This window comes from Oxyura jamaicensis, chromosome 12, assembly GCF_011077185.1.
Source record: "Oxyura jamaicensis isolate SHBP4307 breed ruddy duck chromosome 12, BPBGC_Ojam_1.0, whole genome shotgun sequence".
NCBI lineage: Eukaryota > Metazoa > Chordata > Aves > Anseriformes > Anatidae > Oxyura > Oxyura jamaicensis.
Genome location: NC_048904.1, coordinates 9,055,045 through 9,071,290, shown reverse-complemented (window position 1 = coordinate 9,071,290; position 16,246 = coordinate 9,055,045). Strand labels below are relative to the sequence as shown.

General features: G+C 55.4%; 1 protein-coding gene and 1 long non-coding RNA gene across 2 annotated transcripts in view; both read left to right on the top strand.

Moving 5' to 3' along the window:
* The window catches only part of RBM5 (RNA binding motif protein 5), a 15,630-nt gene extending 6,838 nt beyond the window's left edge, over positions 1 to 8,792 (top strand). Inside the window, exons 7-24 of the mRNA XM_035338239.1 lie at positions 348 to 408; positions 539 to 604; positions 1,006 to 1,166; positions 2,065 to 2,162; positions 2,626 to 2,713; positions 2,878 to 2,955; positions 3,044 to 3,116; positions 3,645 to 3,730; positions 4,079 to 4,157; positions 4,399 to 4,490; positions 5,003 to 5,167; positions 5,631 to 5,777; positions 5,854 to 5,925; positions 6,389 to 6,568; positions 6,790 to 6,864; positions 7,358 to 7,455; positions 7,534 to 7,663; positions 8,134 to 8,792. Coding sequence (XP_035194130.1) covers positions 348 to 408; positions 539 to 604; positions 1,006 to 1,166; positions 2,065 to 2,162; positions 2,626 to 2,713; positions 2,878 to 2,955; positions 3,044 to 3,116; positions 3,645 to 3,730; positions 4,079 to 4,157; positions 4,399 to 4,490; positions 5,003 to 5,167; positions 5,631 to 5,777; positions 5,854 to 5,925; positions 6,389 to 6,568; positions 6,790 to 6,864; positions 7,358 to 7,455; positions 7,534 to 7,663; positions 8,134 to 8,259 — 1,875 coding nt within the window. The 3' untranslated portion in view covers positions 8,260 to 8,792. The remainder of the gene's footprint in view (positions 1 to 347; positions 409 to 538; positions 605 to 1,005; positions 1,167 to 2,064; positions 2,163 to 2,625; positions 2,714 to 2,877; positions 2,956 to 3,043; positions 3,117 to 3,644; positions 3,731 to 4,078; positions 4,158 to 4,398; positions 4,491 to 5,002; positions 5,168 to 5,630; positions 5,778 to 5,853; positions 5,926 to 6,388; positions 6,569 to 6,789; positions 6,865 to 7,357; positions 7,456 to 7,533; positions 7,664 to 8,133) is intronic.
* LOC118173543 overlaps positions 1 to 16,246 on the top strand; it is a 24,827-nt gene extending 8,581 nt beyond the window's left edge. The window contains exons 2-3 of the long non-coding RNA XR_004754272.1: positions 12,310 to 12,322; positions 16,236 to 16,246. This is a non-coding gene — a long non-coding RNA (uncharacterized LOC118173543). The remainder of the gene's footprint in view (positions 1 to 12,309; positions 12,323 to 16,235) is intronic.

The window sequence follows — 16,246 nt, the reverse complement described above, 5'->3', positions numbered from 1 at the left end:
CAGGCTGTTCAGTTGTGCTAATAATTTGTTTTCTAGCCTGCGCTTTCGTTTAATGTCATGCTCTTTGCTGCATCTGGGATTGTAAGTTGCCACACAGCTGAAGTAGCTTCAACTAGTAGTTGAATAATTCAGGATATTTTTACTGACTCGAACAAAGGTAACTGGGATGTTCTGAAAAGCAGCTGTGATACAGATGAGGACAGGCTTTGCTGTTCTTGATTCCTCTAGGAGGTTCATCTTTGTTGTTTTACTTGGTTTCAATGTCTTGTTTTCAGTATTACACAGCAAATGTCACCACTGCTACAAATTAACTAAATACTTACTAGACCTTCTCTTGTTTCTCATAGTGCTGCCTTTACAACTTCAGAAGGAGGCTAAAATGCTTCCGCTGTGGAGCGGACAAATTTGGTAAGTTGCGTTCATCTCTTTGGAAATTGTGTTTGAATTTGGAGGAGACTGCAGGTCCTAGGCTGTCCTGTGAAATGTGTTTGAGCAATTGAGCAATGTCATGACTAAATTTTTTCTTTTTCCTGTGAAGATTCAGAACAGGAGGTGCCACCTGGAGCAGCAGAAGCCGTTCAGTCTGTGGATTATTACTGTGATAGTAAGTTATTTCTGGTTTACTGTATAAAGTGCCATGTGAAAGCATGCACAGAAGTCCTTGTCGTACCTCAGACTGACCTTTGGAACCCACGCTGAACTCTCCTAAGTGCGCAGTACTCACCACGGTTAGGTTGTTCCTGATTTGTAGACAGGAATGTGCAAATGTTGGCAAGTGCTTCTGCTGAGGAAGTTCTTCCCTTTCTTTGGAAGGGTATTGACAGCCCTCCCGTCTTCCCAGTGAAGCGAGTGTTTCCTGCCAACCCCCCCAAACACTGTACTCCTGAAATGGAAGCACGTTTGTGTCCAAAACTGCTGGGTTTTCTGTTTTTTCTTTGAAGAAGTTGAAGTACTCTGGAAAGCCTTTACGTGCACACCTAATGTCTTACTTTCTTTTTTCCTCAGCCATCATTCTCCGAAACATTGCTCCTCACACAGTAGTGGAATCCATCATGACTGCCTTGTCTCCGTATGCCTCTCTGGCAGTCAATAATATTCGTCTTATCAAAGACAAGCAGACTCAGCAAAATAGAGGCTTTGCGTTTGTGCAGCTGTCTTCTGCCATGGTGAGGGCCTTGCTGGTGTATTGGAGAGAAACAGCTTGTTGATGTGCTGCTGTAGCTGCAGCAGTTAGAGCTTTTGTGCTGTGGACTGCCCCAGTTCCCTGAGGGTTAATAGATCATTAGACACACAGCGGATGTGTCAAAGCCTTTCATCATTAGCTGCTGCTTGGAAGAAAGGTGGGGGGATGTTGTGAACCCATGGGAATGGTCTTCTGTAGCAGAGTGCTGTTCTGGATTGAAGGCTAGCTTCGTATTTGGCTCACAAATAATGGTCTGGGGTCACTTTTGGATCACAGAAAATAGCTGGAGCATACAGTGTATGAGGAAGTGCATATAATTGGGCTGCTTCTGCCTTGCGAAGGTGAAGGAGGGGGAGATCTTGCTGCTCTCTGCAGCATCCAGAGGGAGGGTATAAGGGAAGCAGAGTAGGCAGCAAGCATGGGGAATTGGAGTGAAGTACAAGGACAGTGTCTTCACTAGGTGGGAAGTTGACGTGGGTCCCAGAGGGGTGCCGGAACCTCCGTTGCTGGAGATGTTCAAATTGATGAGCAACGTGGTCTATTCGGACTTGCTTTCAGCAGAGTTGAACAGTTTGATACTGGATGAAAGTGGGTAGCTGATCTGATTCTGCTGGCCTGCCTTTTGGAGCAATTTGGGGCAAACAAATAGTTGCTTTATAAAGCTAAGCTTTTTAGATGATGAATATTCAGTGAAACTCATACTGTCTGTGCGTGGGCTGTAGTCAGTCCTGTTGAAGTGTGTACGGTATGAGAGGAGGTGGAGGTGTTTTTACAGCTTTAACTGGTTTTGGGGATGTATTTGTGGAAAGGTGAAGCTTTGGGAACTTCTGAATCCTCCTTGATAACCTGCCTTTCATAATAATGAGTGTTTCTCGTTGTAGGATGCTTCTCAACTGTTGCAGATCTTACAAAGTCTTCAGCCACCTTTAAAAATTGATGGCAAAACAATTGGTGTTGACTTTGCAAAGAGTGCCAGAAAGTGAGTTGCAGTAGCAGTTGATTTCTCCTCCCCCACCTCCATATTCTTTATATTAAAGATCTGTAGTTGTCACTGTGGCTTTTGCTAAGATTGCTGTCACTCCAGACTTTTTCTTCCATTAACTGTTTCGCGTTGCATGGTCCTTTTCCTCATTATGTGTAAGAAGAGTAGACAGCAAGAAACACCGCTCCTGTATCTCCAGTCTGCTGAAGCTGCCGTTGTAACTGCTTGCTTACACAGCACGGTGGTTTCACTGGAAAGTTAGCGGCTGGTTATTGATGGGACAACAATGAGCCTGAAGTGCCATTACCTGCCAAGCAGTTCTTTGGCTCATTCATTACAATCAGCATGTTTAAGAACTGCAAAGAAATCCACACATAAGGGCAGACTCTACCCCATCGTGTAGTAGCCACGCTAGAAAAAAAACGGTGCTTACTCAGGTGCATGATCTTTGTGGTTTCAGAGACTTGCTTCTCCCCGATGGTAACAGGGTCAGCGCCTTCTCTGTGGCAAGTACAGCCATTGCTGCAGCGCAGTGGTCATCCACTCAGGTACGGTTCAGAGACTGTTGCTCACAGTACTGTTTTCATGTAAAATGCAAGTTGAGATCTGCTGTGATAGTTAATGCTGGAGCCTAACCAGTGTTGAAATTCTTAAATGCAGTAACTTTTACCTTCGTTGATTTAAAAATAATAACAACTTGCTTGAATTTTAGCCACAGACTGGAGAAGGCAGCACCCTTGACTACAGCTACCTCCAGTCAGGACAGGATGGCTACACGCAGTATGCTCAGGTTAGTGGCAGCTGTTGCGCTGTAACCGGTAAGTTGCTACCACTCGGGCATCTGCTCACCCTGCGTTGCCATTCATTTTCCTTTGCAGTACTCCCAGGATTATCAGCAGTACTACCAAAACCAAGGAGGCGTGTTGGACACGGATTCAGCTACCATATCAGGTAGCGCTTCCAACACATGGGAGGCGCTGGTGGTGGTGATGATTTGCAAGAGTGGTGTTGTGCCTTAGGTTTTGTGTTAGTTGCCTGTGTAAAGGGAGGTTGCCTCATACTGTTTGTCAGGATGTGTGAATGAGTGCGTGTCACTAGAGGAGCATTGCCTGTTTGCTCAAGTGAGACCTCTAGTCTGTGAGATGAGAGTACAGCCTCTGTATCAGGCTATTGACAGAAAGCCTTGAACTCATGAGAACTGTGTAAACAGCTCTAGACAAATTCTCAGCACTGGCAGCTGTCGGAGGCCAGGAATCACTGGCTCGGAGAGCAAAACTTCCTCCCGAAAAGGAAACTATTCCTTGTCTGGGTAGAAAATGCCCACTGTGTATCTGTCTCCTTTGGAATGTTTATTGCCTTGTTTGGCTGCTGGAGCTGGAATTGGGAGCTGAAATTGTAAACAGAGTAATTTTAGCCCTAGGATGAAGTACTGTTTTACAAATGATTTGGCTTATCCACTACTGCTCTCTATGTTGGCAGGAGCTCCAGTCACTACCACCACAGCTGCAGTTGTGTCCCAGAGCCCTCAGTTATATAATCAACAGACAAACTCACCTGACTCTCCGGTAATTACAGCACTCCTTGCTTTCAGTGCCAGGGCAGTGTTTGCGTGGGATATCTGGCTTCACTGTGACCTCTGCTCGTTTAAGTGGGTGTGGGTACAGCAGAGCTGTTAAGTGTCCACGGGTGAAGTTAGTCACAACGCCTGTGTTTATAACAGTGTCATCTGCCGTTTCTTTTCTGTGATAGTTCTGTTCTTTGTTAAAGGCGAGTACTAAGTGTACTGACGAAGAAGAGCTAGCTCTTGTGTGTGTAGTGTGGGTTGCTTATGCCTTGGCTCACTGTCCCTGTTCTTTTGAACTTCAGTGACAGATTTTTCTCATGAAGGTTACTTCTGTTCTTTTTTTTTCCAGACACAAGCAGCACCAGCTACCACCAGCACTCAGGCACAAACGGCTGCCCCAACTGGTGTAGTCCCTGGAACCAAGTATGGTAAGTTGCGAGGAATTTGCTGGTGGGGGCAGGTGTCTCCCTATCAGTCTCTCTCCTGTCTGTCAGGAGAGAGACTTTGCCTTGGCTGTATGTTCAACTGCTGTAAGGCTGTGGTGAAGCTGTCCCCGGAGAGCTGCTGCATGGATCATATGAGTGCTTTGCAGATGTGTCTGCCCTCATAGCTGCTGCTCATCTCGGGTTGAACTGGAATGAATATGTCCCCCTCTCTGTTTTTTTGCAGCTGTCCCTGACACATCTACCTACCAATATGATGAATCTTCAGGATATTATTATGATCCTGTAACAGGGCTCTACTATGATCCTAACTCCCAGGTAAATGCAAACTCTAACCACCTGTCTTAGCTGGTGATGTCTGTTAGCTCAGTATATGTTACCATATGAGTGAAACTGATGCTCTGAGGGGAACCCAATACCTGTTGTAGCAGGTAATTCTCAGCAGGGGCTGTGACTTCACTTCCCTCTGGTTATAGTGCTTAATTCTTCTCAATTTTTCTTCTGGTTTGGCCTGGGGAGGGTTGTCACTTGTCACAGATAGTGCCATTGAGCTATTCCGTTGTGAAGCATCCAGCAAAGTGTACCCAGCTCTGGGCTTTGGTGGGTCCACTCTTAGGAGAGGCGATAAAGTTCTCTGTCATGCTGCTGTGCACATTTGTGTTTGGGGACAGAGGTTTCAGTCACCGTGCCTTTTGACTCCTGTGAAGCCCTGGGATGCTCTGGAAAGCTTCTAATTGGATGCATTAGTTTAAATCAGTTTTCTTGGGTTCTCTCTGGGACGCTCAGGTTATATGAAGTGTGTAACTTGTGATTCCTTCTGTCTTTGTCAGTATTACTACAATGCCTTAACCCAGCAATATCTTTACTGGGATGGCGAAAAGGAGACCTACATGCCTGCTGCAGAAGGTATCACGTACCAGCAAACAGCAACCACAACCACCACCAAAGAAGTGAAGGAGAAGAAAGAGAAGCCGAAGAGTAAAACAGCTCAACAGGTGAAAGATGAAATAGGATCATAACTAGGCTGACATGTTCTGTGGAGTGAGATAATACCCTGCCTTTTTGGTGACAAAGGCAATCCTAGTTATTTGGTGAATGCATACCAGCAGGTTGCAGGCATTGTGCAGGGCTGAAGAGAGGCGGAGTTGGCAAAGACTTCAGTGCAGAAATAACTACTGCATAAGAGAAACGCATACAAAAGCCTGCCAGGAGCAGTGGGAGTATAACTGAGCTGTCACTTAGAGTGGGTTGACAGAAGGGTTCATAGGGTGAAGCAGGCAAAGTGCAGTGTTTTTTAATGCTGTGTCCAGGGAAACAGCTGCGCTACGTTCAGTGTAAAAAATAGTGGGTTGCTGTTTTCTGGAATGTGTATGCAAGTGGAACAATCGAGTCAGTGTCGTAGGAGACTGGTATCTGTGAAGGGAACTGTCTGAGCAAACCACTCTGCACCTATTTCAGATCGCTAAAGACATGGAGCGCTGGGCAAAGAGTTTGAACAAGCAGAAGGAGAACTTCAAGAACAGTTTCCAGCCACTGAGCACCAGGGAGGAGGAACGGAAAGAATCAGCGGCTGCAGATGCAGGCTTTGCCCTCTTTGAGAAAAAGGTAAGGGAGGTGAGAAGCGTGTGGCAGAGCGTGGTACGGCAGAGCTTAGTGCTCATTGTGTTCTTGTCTCATCTAGGGTGCCCTGTCTGAGAGACAGCAGATCTTGCCAGAGGTGATGAAAAATGGTGAAGATGAAAATCCATTGAAGGTGAGCATGAGATAGCAGGTGGATTGCTTTATGGGTGAAAGTGGTGGGATTCCTGTATGCACAAAGATGGTGGGCACATGTAAAACACTCTTCAGAGGAGGACTGGCAGATGCCTGCTTCCAATCTGGATTTCCATAGCATCCTCTGTAGAAGGCTGTGGTTGTTACAGTGATTCCATGCAAGTGGTGGGAGGCTGAGAGATGCTGGGAGAAGTTGTGATTTCCTCTATCCTCATAGGCTCAGTTGACATTCTGAGGTTTCCAAAACCTCTGTATTCAGACTACTAGTGCGAGCAAGTCTTGGAGCCACTGTAGCTAGTGGTTCTTCTGAGCTGCATTTCATTCTTTAGCATCCAGAAAGTGATGTCTCTCCGGCACAACAAACACATGCAACAGCCTTTGTGTTATCTTTCTGGACTCTTCTTAACTGTAGCACTCACCTTAATGCTATCCTTCTTTTCCAGCGTGGTCTTGTGGCTGCCTACAGTGGCGACAGCGATAATGATGAGGACTTACTGGAAAGAATGGAGAACGAGGAAGAAAAGCTGACTGACTGGAAGAAAATGGCTTGTCTGCTGTGTAGAAGGCAGTTCCCAAACAAAGATGCGCTGATTAGGCACCAGCAGCTGTCTGACTTGCACAAGGTGAGTCCTGTGCTGTCAGGGAGGCAGTTGTCTGCTGTAATTCCTTATAAACCAAGCAATGCTGCATGTTGCTGTTAGGAATACTGTTTCTCCTGCTGCAAAAAATAATTGCAGGTGGATTGCTTTTCTCCTCAAAGTCAGCTACTTAAAAAGAGCTGCTGTGCAGCTTGCTGAGGTGTTCTGCATCTCACGTTGTTAATGTGAATCTCTTCTCGTTGCAGCAAAACATGGATATCTATAGGAGATCAAAGCTTTCAGAGCAGGAACTTGAAGCCTTGGAGCTGCGTGAGAGAGAGGTCAGTGTTGAAATGAACAGATGAGTAGCTAATGGAAAAGGGCTTGCACAGATAACGTTGAGCTCTCCTTATCCTGACTTGATGCTAATGAGATAAGCCTTGTAAGCCAACCCCTTCTCAGGTCGAGGTTCAGAGCTGTCCTGTTAAGTGGAGAGAAGTGTCTCCTATGCCACAGCTGCTGCTTATCAGGAAGGGGCCTTCCCCTCCAGCTCAGAGGCGGTGTAGCAGTGCTGGGGCTGGTGACCTTCCAGGGGCAGTGAAACAGCTGAGGCTGCAGGCGTGGGGAGCTGCTCCCCTTCTGCTTTCTGGTGGTGTTGGTCAGGCCGTGTGCTGGCGGGCTGCAGTGCACAGCTTTCTATAAGAGCGGGCACCGAGCATGCTTCTGTAGCTTCTTCATATCAATACTAAATACTAACAGTGAATATAAGTACACGTATAAACACTAAATATAAGCAACTCTAAACCATTGCTGAACCTGGTTACCTCGTTACAGATGAAATACAGAGACAGAGCAGCTGAAAGGCGGGAGAAGTATGGCATTCCAGAGCCCCCTGAGCCAAAGCGCAAGAAGGTCTATGATGCTGGCACAGTGTATGTATCTGAAAGCTCCTCGGTGATTGCAGCAACTGCTGACAAGCAGCGTAATTAATTGATCTTTTCTTTCTGCAGTAATTATGAGCAGCCCACCAAAGATGGCCTTGACAACAGTAATATTGGCAACAAGATGCTCCAGGCCATGGGCTGGAGGGAAGGTTCAGGCTTGGGAAGAAAATGTCAGGGCATTACTGCACCTATTGAGGTAAGTAGAGATGGATGTTGGCTCGGCGAGGTTTGGTGCCTTTTTATACCCAGAAGCACTCACTGTTGAGATCCCTGGAGGACACTGTGCTGCCACTGCCTCTTTGTCCCATCTGGTGGTGAAGCTGCCCCTGTGTGGTGGGCAGGGCAAGTGTCTCCCTCTTGGGCAGCATCCTCCGTGGGGTGGGGAAGGCCTCTTCGCTTGTAGATCCCTCTCTGGGTTGTGCTGCTAGGAACTTTATTCCTGTGCTGTTTCCCTTAAGCTGCTGGGGTGGGGTGAGAATGGTGTTAAGGCTACAAACATGGGATTTCTTCCCCAGTATCTGGTCTGATCTGGTGTTGGTCTGTAACGAGATACATCACGCTGGCTTGACGGAGCATTTCCTTCACCTCTCTGGAGAGCGGATTGTACGTGTGAGGGCAGGCGGTTAGCCTCTCACTGAGAGCTGATGCTCATCTGTTCCCTTGCAGGCCCAGGTGCGAATGAGAGGAGCCGGCCTGGGAGCCAAGGGCAGCTCGTATGGCGTCTCTACTGCGGATTCGTACAAAGATGCGGTGCGGAAAGCCATGTTCGCTCGCTTCACAGAGATGGAGTAGTGTGCTCTGGCTTGTGGGTCAACAGTAAATGTGTTAACCAGAACTGACTGTTAAACTCTGTAGCCTTGGTGGCCTGGCTGTATTCTGGTTATGGGTTAGAGCTGACCATTTCATTCCCTTGGACTCTTTCCCTCTCAGCATGTTACACTTCCATGAGCAGATTGTCCAAACTGCCCCGACTTCATGCTGGAGAGCTCCTCGCTAGACCAAAGGGGATGCTGATCTTTATACGGTCGTGTATATAGTGTAATGTATTTTGTGTTTGGAGCGTGTTGTCTGGATGCTGCTCCTGCCCTCCAGAGCAGGGCTGGGACGTGGTAGCTGTGGTTTCACACCGTCTCTGCTCTCCTTTTGTTGTATTGTCTGTTTTTTTTGAGAACTTTCCTGTACATTTTGTATGATACATCTTTGTATAGACTTTTTGAAGACTTGGATTCTAGGTGCCAGTTTGGCTCATTTCCAAATGAAATACATCTAAAAGTGCTTCTCGTCCTGTTTCTCGGTGGGTGAATGAAGAATAAGCTGCCAACGCTGTTCGTCCTTTCTCTGATTCTGCTTCTTCCTTGATGAGGCTTCATCCTGGGTTCTCCCTGCAGCACTCTGCCTGCCTCCTTCCACCCCTGTGCTGTGCTGCACCTTGCCGCCGGTGTCTGCACAGCTCCAGCAGGGAGGCTGGCAGGTGGCACCCCTTCTCTCTCCAGGCAGGCCCCAGCTCTCCTCGCTCTGGAACCAGGGGCAGAGCCCCCCCCTGTGCTCACGCAGCTCGCTCCAGGGCTGCCCTCAGGCTGTCCCTGTAAGGGGAGCCTTGCCCTGAGGCGGGACGGGGGGAGGGCAGGTGCTGCTGCTGCTGCGTGTGTGAGCCCCTGCAGCCAGCACAGGGTTTCTGTCCATCAGCCTTGCCTGCGGCTTGTGGGGGCGTGGGTGTGGAGCTGCTTGAGGCTGGGTAACCACAAACCTCTGACAGGTTATTTCTGCAGCTGCTTAGTTAACAGCACCTCTAACAGCTCTCCTCACCTTCCTCCTGGTGCTCGCATTTTAGCCTCCTGACCCTGCTCCCAGTGCGGGTGTCCGCTGTGGCCACAATGAGCAAAGAAAGGTGGGCTCAGCCCTGACCCCTGCTCTTGATGGTGGAGGAGCAGCTTCTTCCCCATGACCTGTGGCTTCACAGCAGTGACCAAGTCCTGGTTGACGTGGCTCCGCGTCCCTCTCGGGGCACTGCAGCACTTGGTGGCTGCTGCCTCGTTTTTGGGATGTGGGTGGCTGCGTGTTGGCCACGGCTGGAACCCTGCTGGGTGCTGCTGGGCTTCGGCTGTGCCAACGGGGCCGTGCCACCAGGTGGCAGGCGTGGCTCAGCCCTCGTGCCCCGGGGACGGGACATGGCACCGGGCTGGGCCCCTCGGCCTGCCTCGTCCTCTCCAGGCCTGGGTGGGAAGGGACAGGGCGCGAGCTCCCCAGCTGCCCTTGTCACCTGCAGGAGGGGTGGTGCCAGCCGTTGAGCAGCACAGGTCCAGGCCACAGAGCGTGAAGGCGCAGAGGTCACCCTAAACCAGCACAGGCTTTGCTGCCAAGTGTCTCAGTGCCTCAATTTCTCTTTCCAGATGGGGCACCCCAACAGAGGGGCTTTGGGAAGCCCTCACCAACCCCCCCCAGGCCAACCCTACTGCAGACCCCACCGGTGTGATGCTCAATGCTAAAGCACTGCCTGAGGCCAGCTGGGGAAACTGAGGCACGGGATTTTTCTCGCCCTGCAGCCAGATCCTGGCCCCAGCTGTCCTCCGGGCGGTGACATGCTGGACAGTGACACGCTGGGTGACTGCAGCAGGGACCCTGCGAGGTCCCAGCCCCACTGCAAGGGGACGGGCGCTCATGGCAGGGGCAGAGCCCATCTCCCCTCACCCCGCTGGGATGGGACGAGCTGCCGCAGGGGGCAGGCCAGCGTGCGGCCCCAACAGGACACGGGGCTGCCAGCGCCTGCCAGCGCCCGCAGCTCCAATTTAGGCAGTGAAATGTGGCTGATCGTGAGTGAATGCGCTGTGGCCCACTGCCTTCGGGGGGACCTGGTGTCCCTGCTTCCCTGGGGACCCGTCTCTGGGAGGAAAGAAGCCACGTGGGCTGGTGGGCGCGGTGGGAGCAGGCTTAGGGACGTGCCTGGCACCATGTGCCCCATCCCAGAGCCAGGGGCCAGGCTGCTGCCCTGCGCTTGGGCCTTGTTTTGCAGCTTGCCGTTGTTTTTGGCCATCCTCTGTCATTCTTCCCGTGCCGAGGCGGCCGGGTCCCCGGGGCTTTCCCTGGGCTCTGGAGCCATTCTCAAACATCCTCACCCATGGGGCAGAAAGAGGCTTGTCACGGGCTTAATGAATCCCTGAAGGGCATCCCCGGTGGGGCAGGACCCCTGGAGGAGAGGGGAGTCCTCGTGGCCCTTGTGGCCCCTTGGCCTGATCCTGACCTGTCGCTGCCAGCTGGGGCTGTGCTGGTTTGCTCAACCCAGGCCCAGGGGGTCTTATCCCTGCTCCCCCTGCTCCATGGGGGGACGTGCAGGAGCTGGGAATGCAGAGAGGGAAATTCCCTTGGGAGAAAGGGATAAATCCTCACACCCCCGTGCAGTGCAAGTGAGGCAGCTCCGGGAGATGCCAGGGAGCGTCTCCCTCCTTGGGGACCTTGTCCTCAAATGTCCCACTGGGGCAGCACGGGACCAGGAAGGCCTCGATTATGCAGTGCCACCAGCCCTTCCTGCTCCTGCACCACCCAGGGGCTCCCGCTGGGCTCTTGACTCTGTCCCCTCGGGAAGCCAGCAGGGTCCAGCCCTGAGCTGCTGCGCCCCGCTCGCGGTTCCCCCATGAGTGATGGGGACCTGGGCCCGCGTGTGGCAGGGCAGGGCTCGAGGGGGGTGCAACGGGGAGGTGGGGAAAGATTTGGGTGCCACATCTTTGTGGGCAGAGCCATGCTGGTGCGGGGATCGTGTCCCCATCCCTCCCCACCTCGCTCTCCCTATTGCCGAGCGGCGGCCTCTGTAGAGGAAGAGGAAGAGGAAGGGCTGCCCTGGCCTTGGGCTCAACCAGGCTGCAGCTCCTTCCAGCGCTACACACGCACAATTAAAGGTCACTCTCGCCTTGTTTTTAAGGTTTATGATTTTTTCTGGCTGGCGTTCAGAACTACTAACGTTAACGCTCCTGAGCCCCGTGTGCCCCGGCTTTCCAGGAGGCCTTCTCGTGCCGCGAGCTTTTGCGCGCTAATTGAGGCGAGGAGAGCAGCCAAGTGGCTCGCGCAGGCAGCCTCTCCCTGCAGCGCTCATCAATCACCGGCACCGCCGGCCTGGGGCGCAGCTCGGCGGGGACGGGCAGCGCCGCTCGGCCCTGGCTCCCGGGGGCTTTGTGCCCGGCACCCTGAGATGAGGGGCGGTGGGGCTGGGGCTGCGCTCGGAGCTCTCGGGGTGCACGCGTGTGCTCGTGCACTTACGTGTGTGCTTGTGCCCCTGCGCACGCGTGGACACGTGCGTGCGGGTGCCAGCACCGCACGCGAGCATCCTTGCCCCCTCCGAGGGCTGTGCGGGGTGGCGCAGGGTTCCCCTCCGTCACCTTTCACCGCTGCAGGGGGGTTAAACACAGCTGTGTCCCCTGCTCCTGCTGAATGTGGCTGAAACGGTGTTGGGTTACACCGGAGCGGGTTTCCCTTCTCTGTGTCAATATTTTCGCCCAAATGCCCCACAGCCGCCCCTGCTCCGGCCCCAGCCGCAGTGATCTCGGCCTCGTGGGAAGGGGTGCGGGCTGCGGGCACAGAGGGCTTTGGGGAGGGGAACGGGAGCCAGGCACTCGGCAGAGGGTCGGGGAAAGTTCCCCAGGGCTGCAGCCCCGGGGTCTCCCCACAGGTTTCCCCGTGCCTCAATTTCCCTGTCTGGGGCTGGCAGCGGCAAGGGGGTGGCGTGCTGCTCTGCCCGAGAGGCTCGGGAACCGCCTGCTTTGGGTTCCCCCGCTCAGGCAGAAAAAAAAGATGGTTTTAATCGACTTGCCATGTGCAGCAATGTGGATGCAATTTCCCGCCCAGGGGGTGGAGCGGGGGGGCTCCGGTGTTGCTTGAAGAAACTGAAAGCAGATGGGTGCTGGGATCCGGGGCCCTGCAGGCCTCAGGGCTCACCCGTCCCGGGCTCCATCCCGCACCGGGCTCCGCTGGGGGAGAGGCTCCGGCATCCGGAGGCCAAAGAAGCAGTGTCCCCGGTGGAGAGCTCCAGCCAGAATCCCACTGCAGGGAACGGGAGCGCCCGGAGGGCCCCTGCTCCTCCTCACGGAGCTCTCGAGGAAAGTGCCCCATCCTTTCTTCTCTCCCGTTCCTCGCCTGCCAGGCACGTGGGCTGCGGGGCTGAGCCCCTCGGCTGGAGGGCAGCAGGGTAAGGGGAGAGGAAAACAGTGGGGCCCCGCACTCGGGGTGCCCACGGGTGCTTCTCCACCAAGCCCAGCGCAGCGCGAGCCCCTCGGTGGGGCTGGGGGCTGGCAGGGGGACCTGCGGCGAGCGATTGGCAGGCGAGGAAAGCGACAGCAGCGAGGGGCGGCGGTGCCGTGCCGGGGTCCCGTGGCTGGATGCGAGCGCGCAGCCGGGCCCTCTGCCAGGCGCGGGTGTGGGGAGAGACTTGGATGGGAGACGGCTCCGTGTCAGAAACGTTTTCGCAGGGATTTGTCACCACCTACAAACGTTTTCCCCCCCACCCCTCCCTTTAACAGCAAACAGGGCTGAGGGGTGCACGCGCGGGCGGGTGGGCAGGCGCCGCAGGGGAAGCGGCGGCCGGGTTTCGCTCCGGTTCCTTGGAGGAACAACGGGGGGGCTCGTTGCCCTCCTGGCACGGGGGGAGAGCCGCTCCTGCAGCTTGGCTCATGCAGGGAAAAGCCAGGCGAGGCTTTGGGCGTGGGGAACAGGGTGCCCCGAAACAGCCTGGGCTGCTACCCCCCCCCCCCGCCCCTGCTGCCTGGGCTCCCCATGGGGAGCGGCTGCGATGGGAGCGCCTCCGGCATCATTAGCGCTCCTCGAGCCGGCACGGCGGTTCGAGCCCATTTGAAGTGCACTTGAAAAGGGTGGATTTGATGGGAGGAATGTGACGGGTTTTTGTTCTCTGCCTCTCGAGCCCCCCGGTTGAAGATGTGCGTAATGAAGAGCTGTGACTTTCACTCGGGTTATTTTGGGATGGACTACTTTTTTTTCCGAGCTGGTGGAAGACCATCAAAGCAGCGCTTTGAAAAATGTCCCAGTGTATAAATAACTCTGCTGAGAGCATAATAACGCGGGCTCCCGCGTGCGGCGCGCGGAGACGAGGCAGACGGCATCTGCCGCACCACGTTGCATTATAAAAAGGAATTATTCATCCCTTCCTCTAATTAACCAGGATCCGCGAACTTGGCACGGGGAGCCTACAGAGGGTACCCCCCGAGGCCAGCTGGGGGCACGTCCTTGTCTCCCCGTTAGCCTGCAGACCCCGAGACCGACATCTTCTGGGGCTCGCGGCTCTTGTGTGGGGCCAAACGCGTGGGGCATCCTGCAGCAGGATGAGACCTTTGTGGGGACGCTTCCCGGACTTCGGGGTGCAGGCCACGGATAAGCGGCACCTGGGGATGGTTTTGGGGAGCCATGGGGTGGGTGGGCGCAGCGAGGGGCCAGCTCCGTGCTGCGGCACTGAGACTGGTGCCAGGCCTGGGGGGGGAATGGGATCGCCCTGGGGGGAAGCCCGCTGCAGCCCCACGGCTGTGCCCTGGCAAGGACGTGCAGCCAGGACCTCCCAGCAGGGAGACTAATTTTAGGCGCGCTCCGGAGGGGCTATTTTGGACCCTTTGCCTCTGCGTGAGTCACCTGCTATTTTTCTGCTCCACTGGGGCTATTTCCGTGGCCAAGTGATTTACGTGCGCTCAGACAATGCTGTCCATGGTCATCTGGGGGCTGTGAGCCAAAAGCATCACCCGGACCCCTTCCGAGCAGGGGCTCCCCGTGCCAGCTGGCTGTCGCGTGTTCCCCGTGGGCCTGGGTGGCCAAACCAGCATGGGCTGGGGGCATCTGGAGCCCATCCCACCTCCCTGCCACCTCCTGGGACCGCTGCACGCCGGGGTTCAGAGCCCCACGGTCCTCCCAAGCCCTTCCCAAAGGCAGCAGGGCTGGAGGTGGCAGGGGGCCGGGCGGCGAGGGTGGGCATCCCGCCCTCCACCCGCTCCCTCTCCAAACCCCCCCGCTGCCTTGGAGCCCTGGAGGCAAAACCTGGGTGTTTCAGGGTTGTCACAGCAACGTGATGCACCTTTCCGGTTGCCACGGCAACCCGGGGAGAAGTTTTTAAAATTCAGGCAAGGTAATTTCTCCTCACCGCTGCGATTTCGTTATCGCTCGGCTTGCCGCTCCCAGGGGACGCGGCGTCCTGCCTCGCTCCTCCGCCGGCAAGGTGGGATCTCAGAGATAACGAGCGCCAGCAGCAGCCGAGCCGGGGATGGCGGGGGCTGAGAGGGGGGAGCAGGGTGCCCCGGCGCTGGGCCCGGCTTCCGCAACGTGTGCTGGTACCTAATGAGCACCGGGGGGGCTGCTCACGCACCCCGGGCTCGAGGGGAGCTGGGGGGGCAGAAGGACGAGGGGACGCGGGCAGACGTGGACGGAAGGGTGCCTGGTGGGCGGAGGGACCAGGAGAGTGTGGGGCGGTGGGCCCTGTGGAACCCCTGGGGGTCGCCTCGGCAGGAGGTTGGGTCGCTGCCCCCTCCTTTCTCCCCACGGAGAGCCCGCGGCGTGCCTTCATCCCCACGGGGGACGCTCTGCAGTTCCCTCTCCTGCTCTCTTGGACCCAGAGGTAGGTCTTGGACTGGCCACGGCGGTGCCCGCAGCCCGGTATCGGGGGTCCCCCCTGGTGCTTTGGGGGCATCACAGCGTGGTCCCTGGGGAGGGCTTGGGTGGAGAGCGGGCACAGGCGCAGAGCTGCCTCTCCTCCTGCCCGCACCGCCCAGCGGGGCACGGCTGCTGGGGAGCACGTGGCCCCAGCCCATATGTTGTTTGTTGGGAAGAACTAACAAACTTAATTAGAAATGTGCCTGCGATTAGGTTATCGACTCGTTAAACACGCCGGTCCCCCCGATGGGAGCCAGCGGTTCCGAACGAGCCCGTGGTCCCCCAGCAGGTGGCTGCGGCACTGCCTGGGGACGTGGGCTCCAGGAGGGTTCCGTGCTGCGCTCGCCAAGTGGGGAGAGGAGGCAGCGGGGGGAGGTGAGCCAAGCCTGGACAGGCCACGGCCACGGGAGGGATGAGGCACAGGGTAAATAAACCCCGTGGAGCTTGCTTCCAGCAACACACAGCAGGATACCACAGGACCGTGCCCCACCATTAGGTTTCAGAGTGAATGCTTGTAAGGACGCAAGAAATCATCCCCCAGCCTCATGATGCCCGTAGCAATGGCCAATTTCCCGAGAGGGTCCACAGGCACTTTGTGGGGGGAGCAGCCCACCTTGCTCCACTTTGCCCCCGGGACCAGGACAGGTCCTGCTGCAGGCGAAGGGCCAGGTGACCCAGGTGACCGTGTCGGTGGGGTGGAGGGTGCATCATGAATCTCACTGCACCGAGTGCCTGCTGCCATCTTCCTCGGGCATCTCCTGCTGCTGCTGGATCTCCTCCTGCTTCCTCCCGGCCCTGGAAGGACCCAGCCCACCGGGGGTCCTGGAGGAGGTGGGCAGAGGGCCCGTGCACCGCCGATGTCCCCGGGAGGAGCCCTGCCACCGCCACCCCGGTGTCCAGGAGAAACGACAATGACACTGACGATGCTCACCAGGAGACTTTATTCCAGCCACATTCGCTCAGCGGGGCCCCGACCTCCGTCCTGCCCCACGACAAAGGCCGCTCCTGGGTCTCCTGGGACTGGCAGCTCTGGGCGAGGGCTGCAGCGTGCGTGGGGGATGCGCCGCCAGCCGCCCCCCTGGGATCCCGGCTGTCACCACCCCCCGCGGGGGCTGCTGTCAGCCTGGGGGGACAGGCAGGCAGCCTCTCG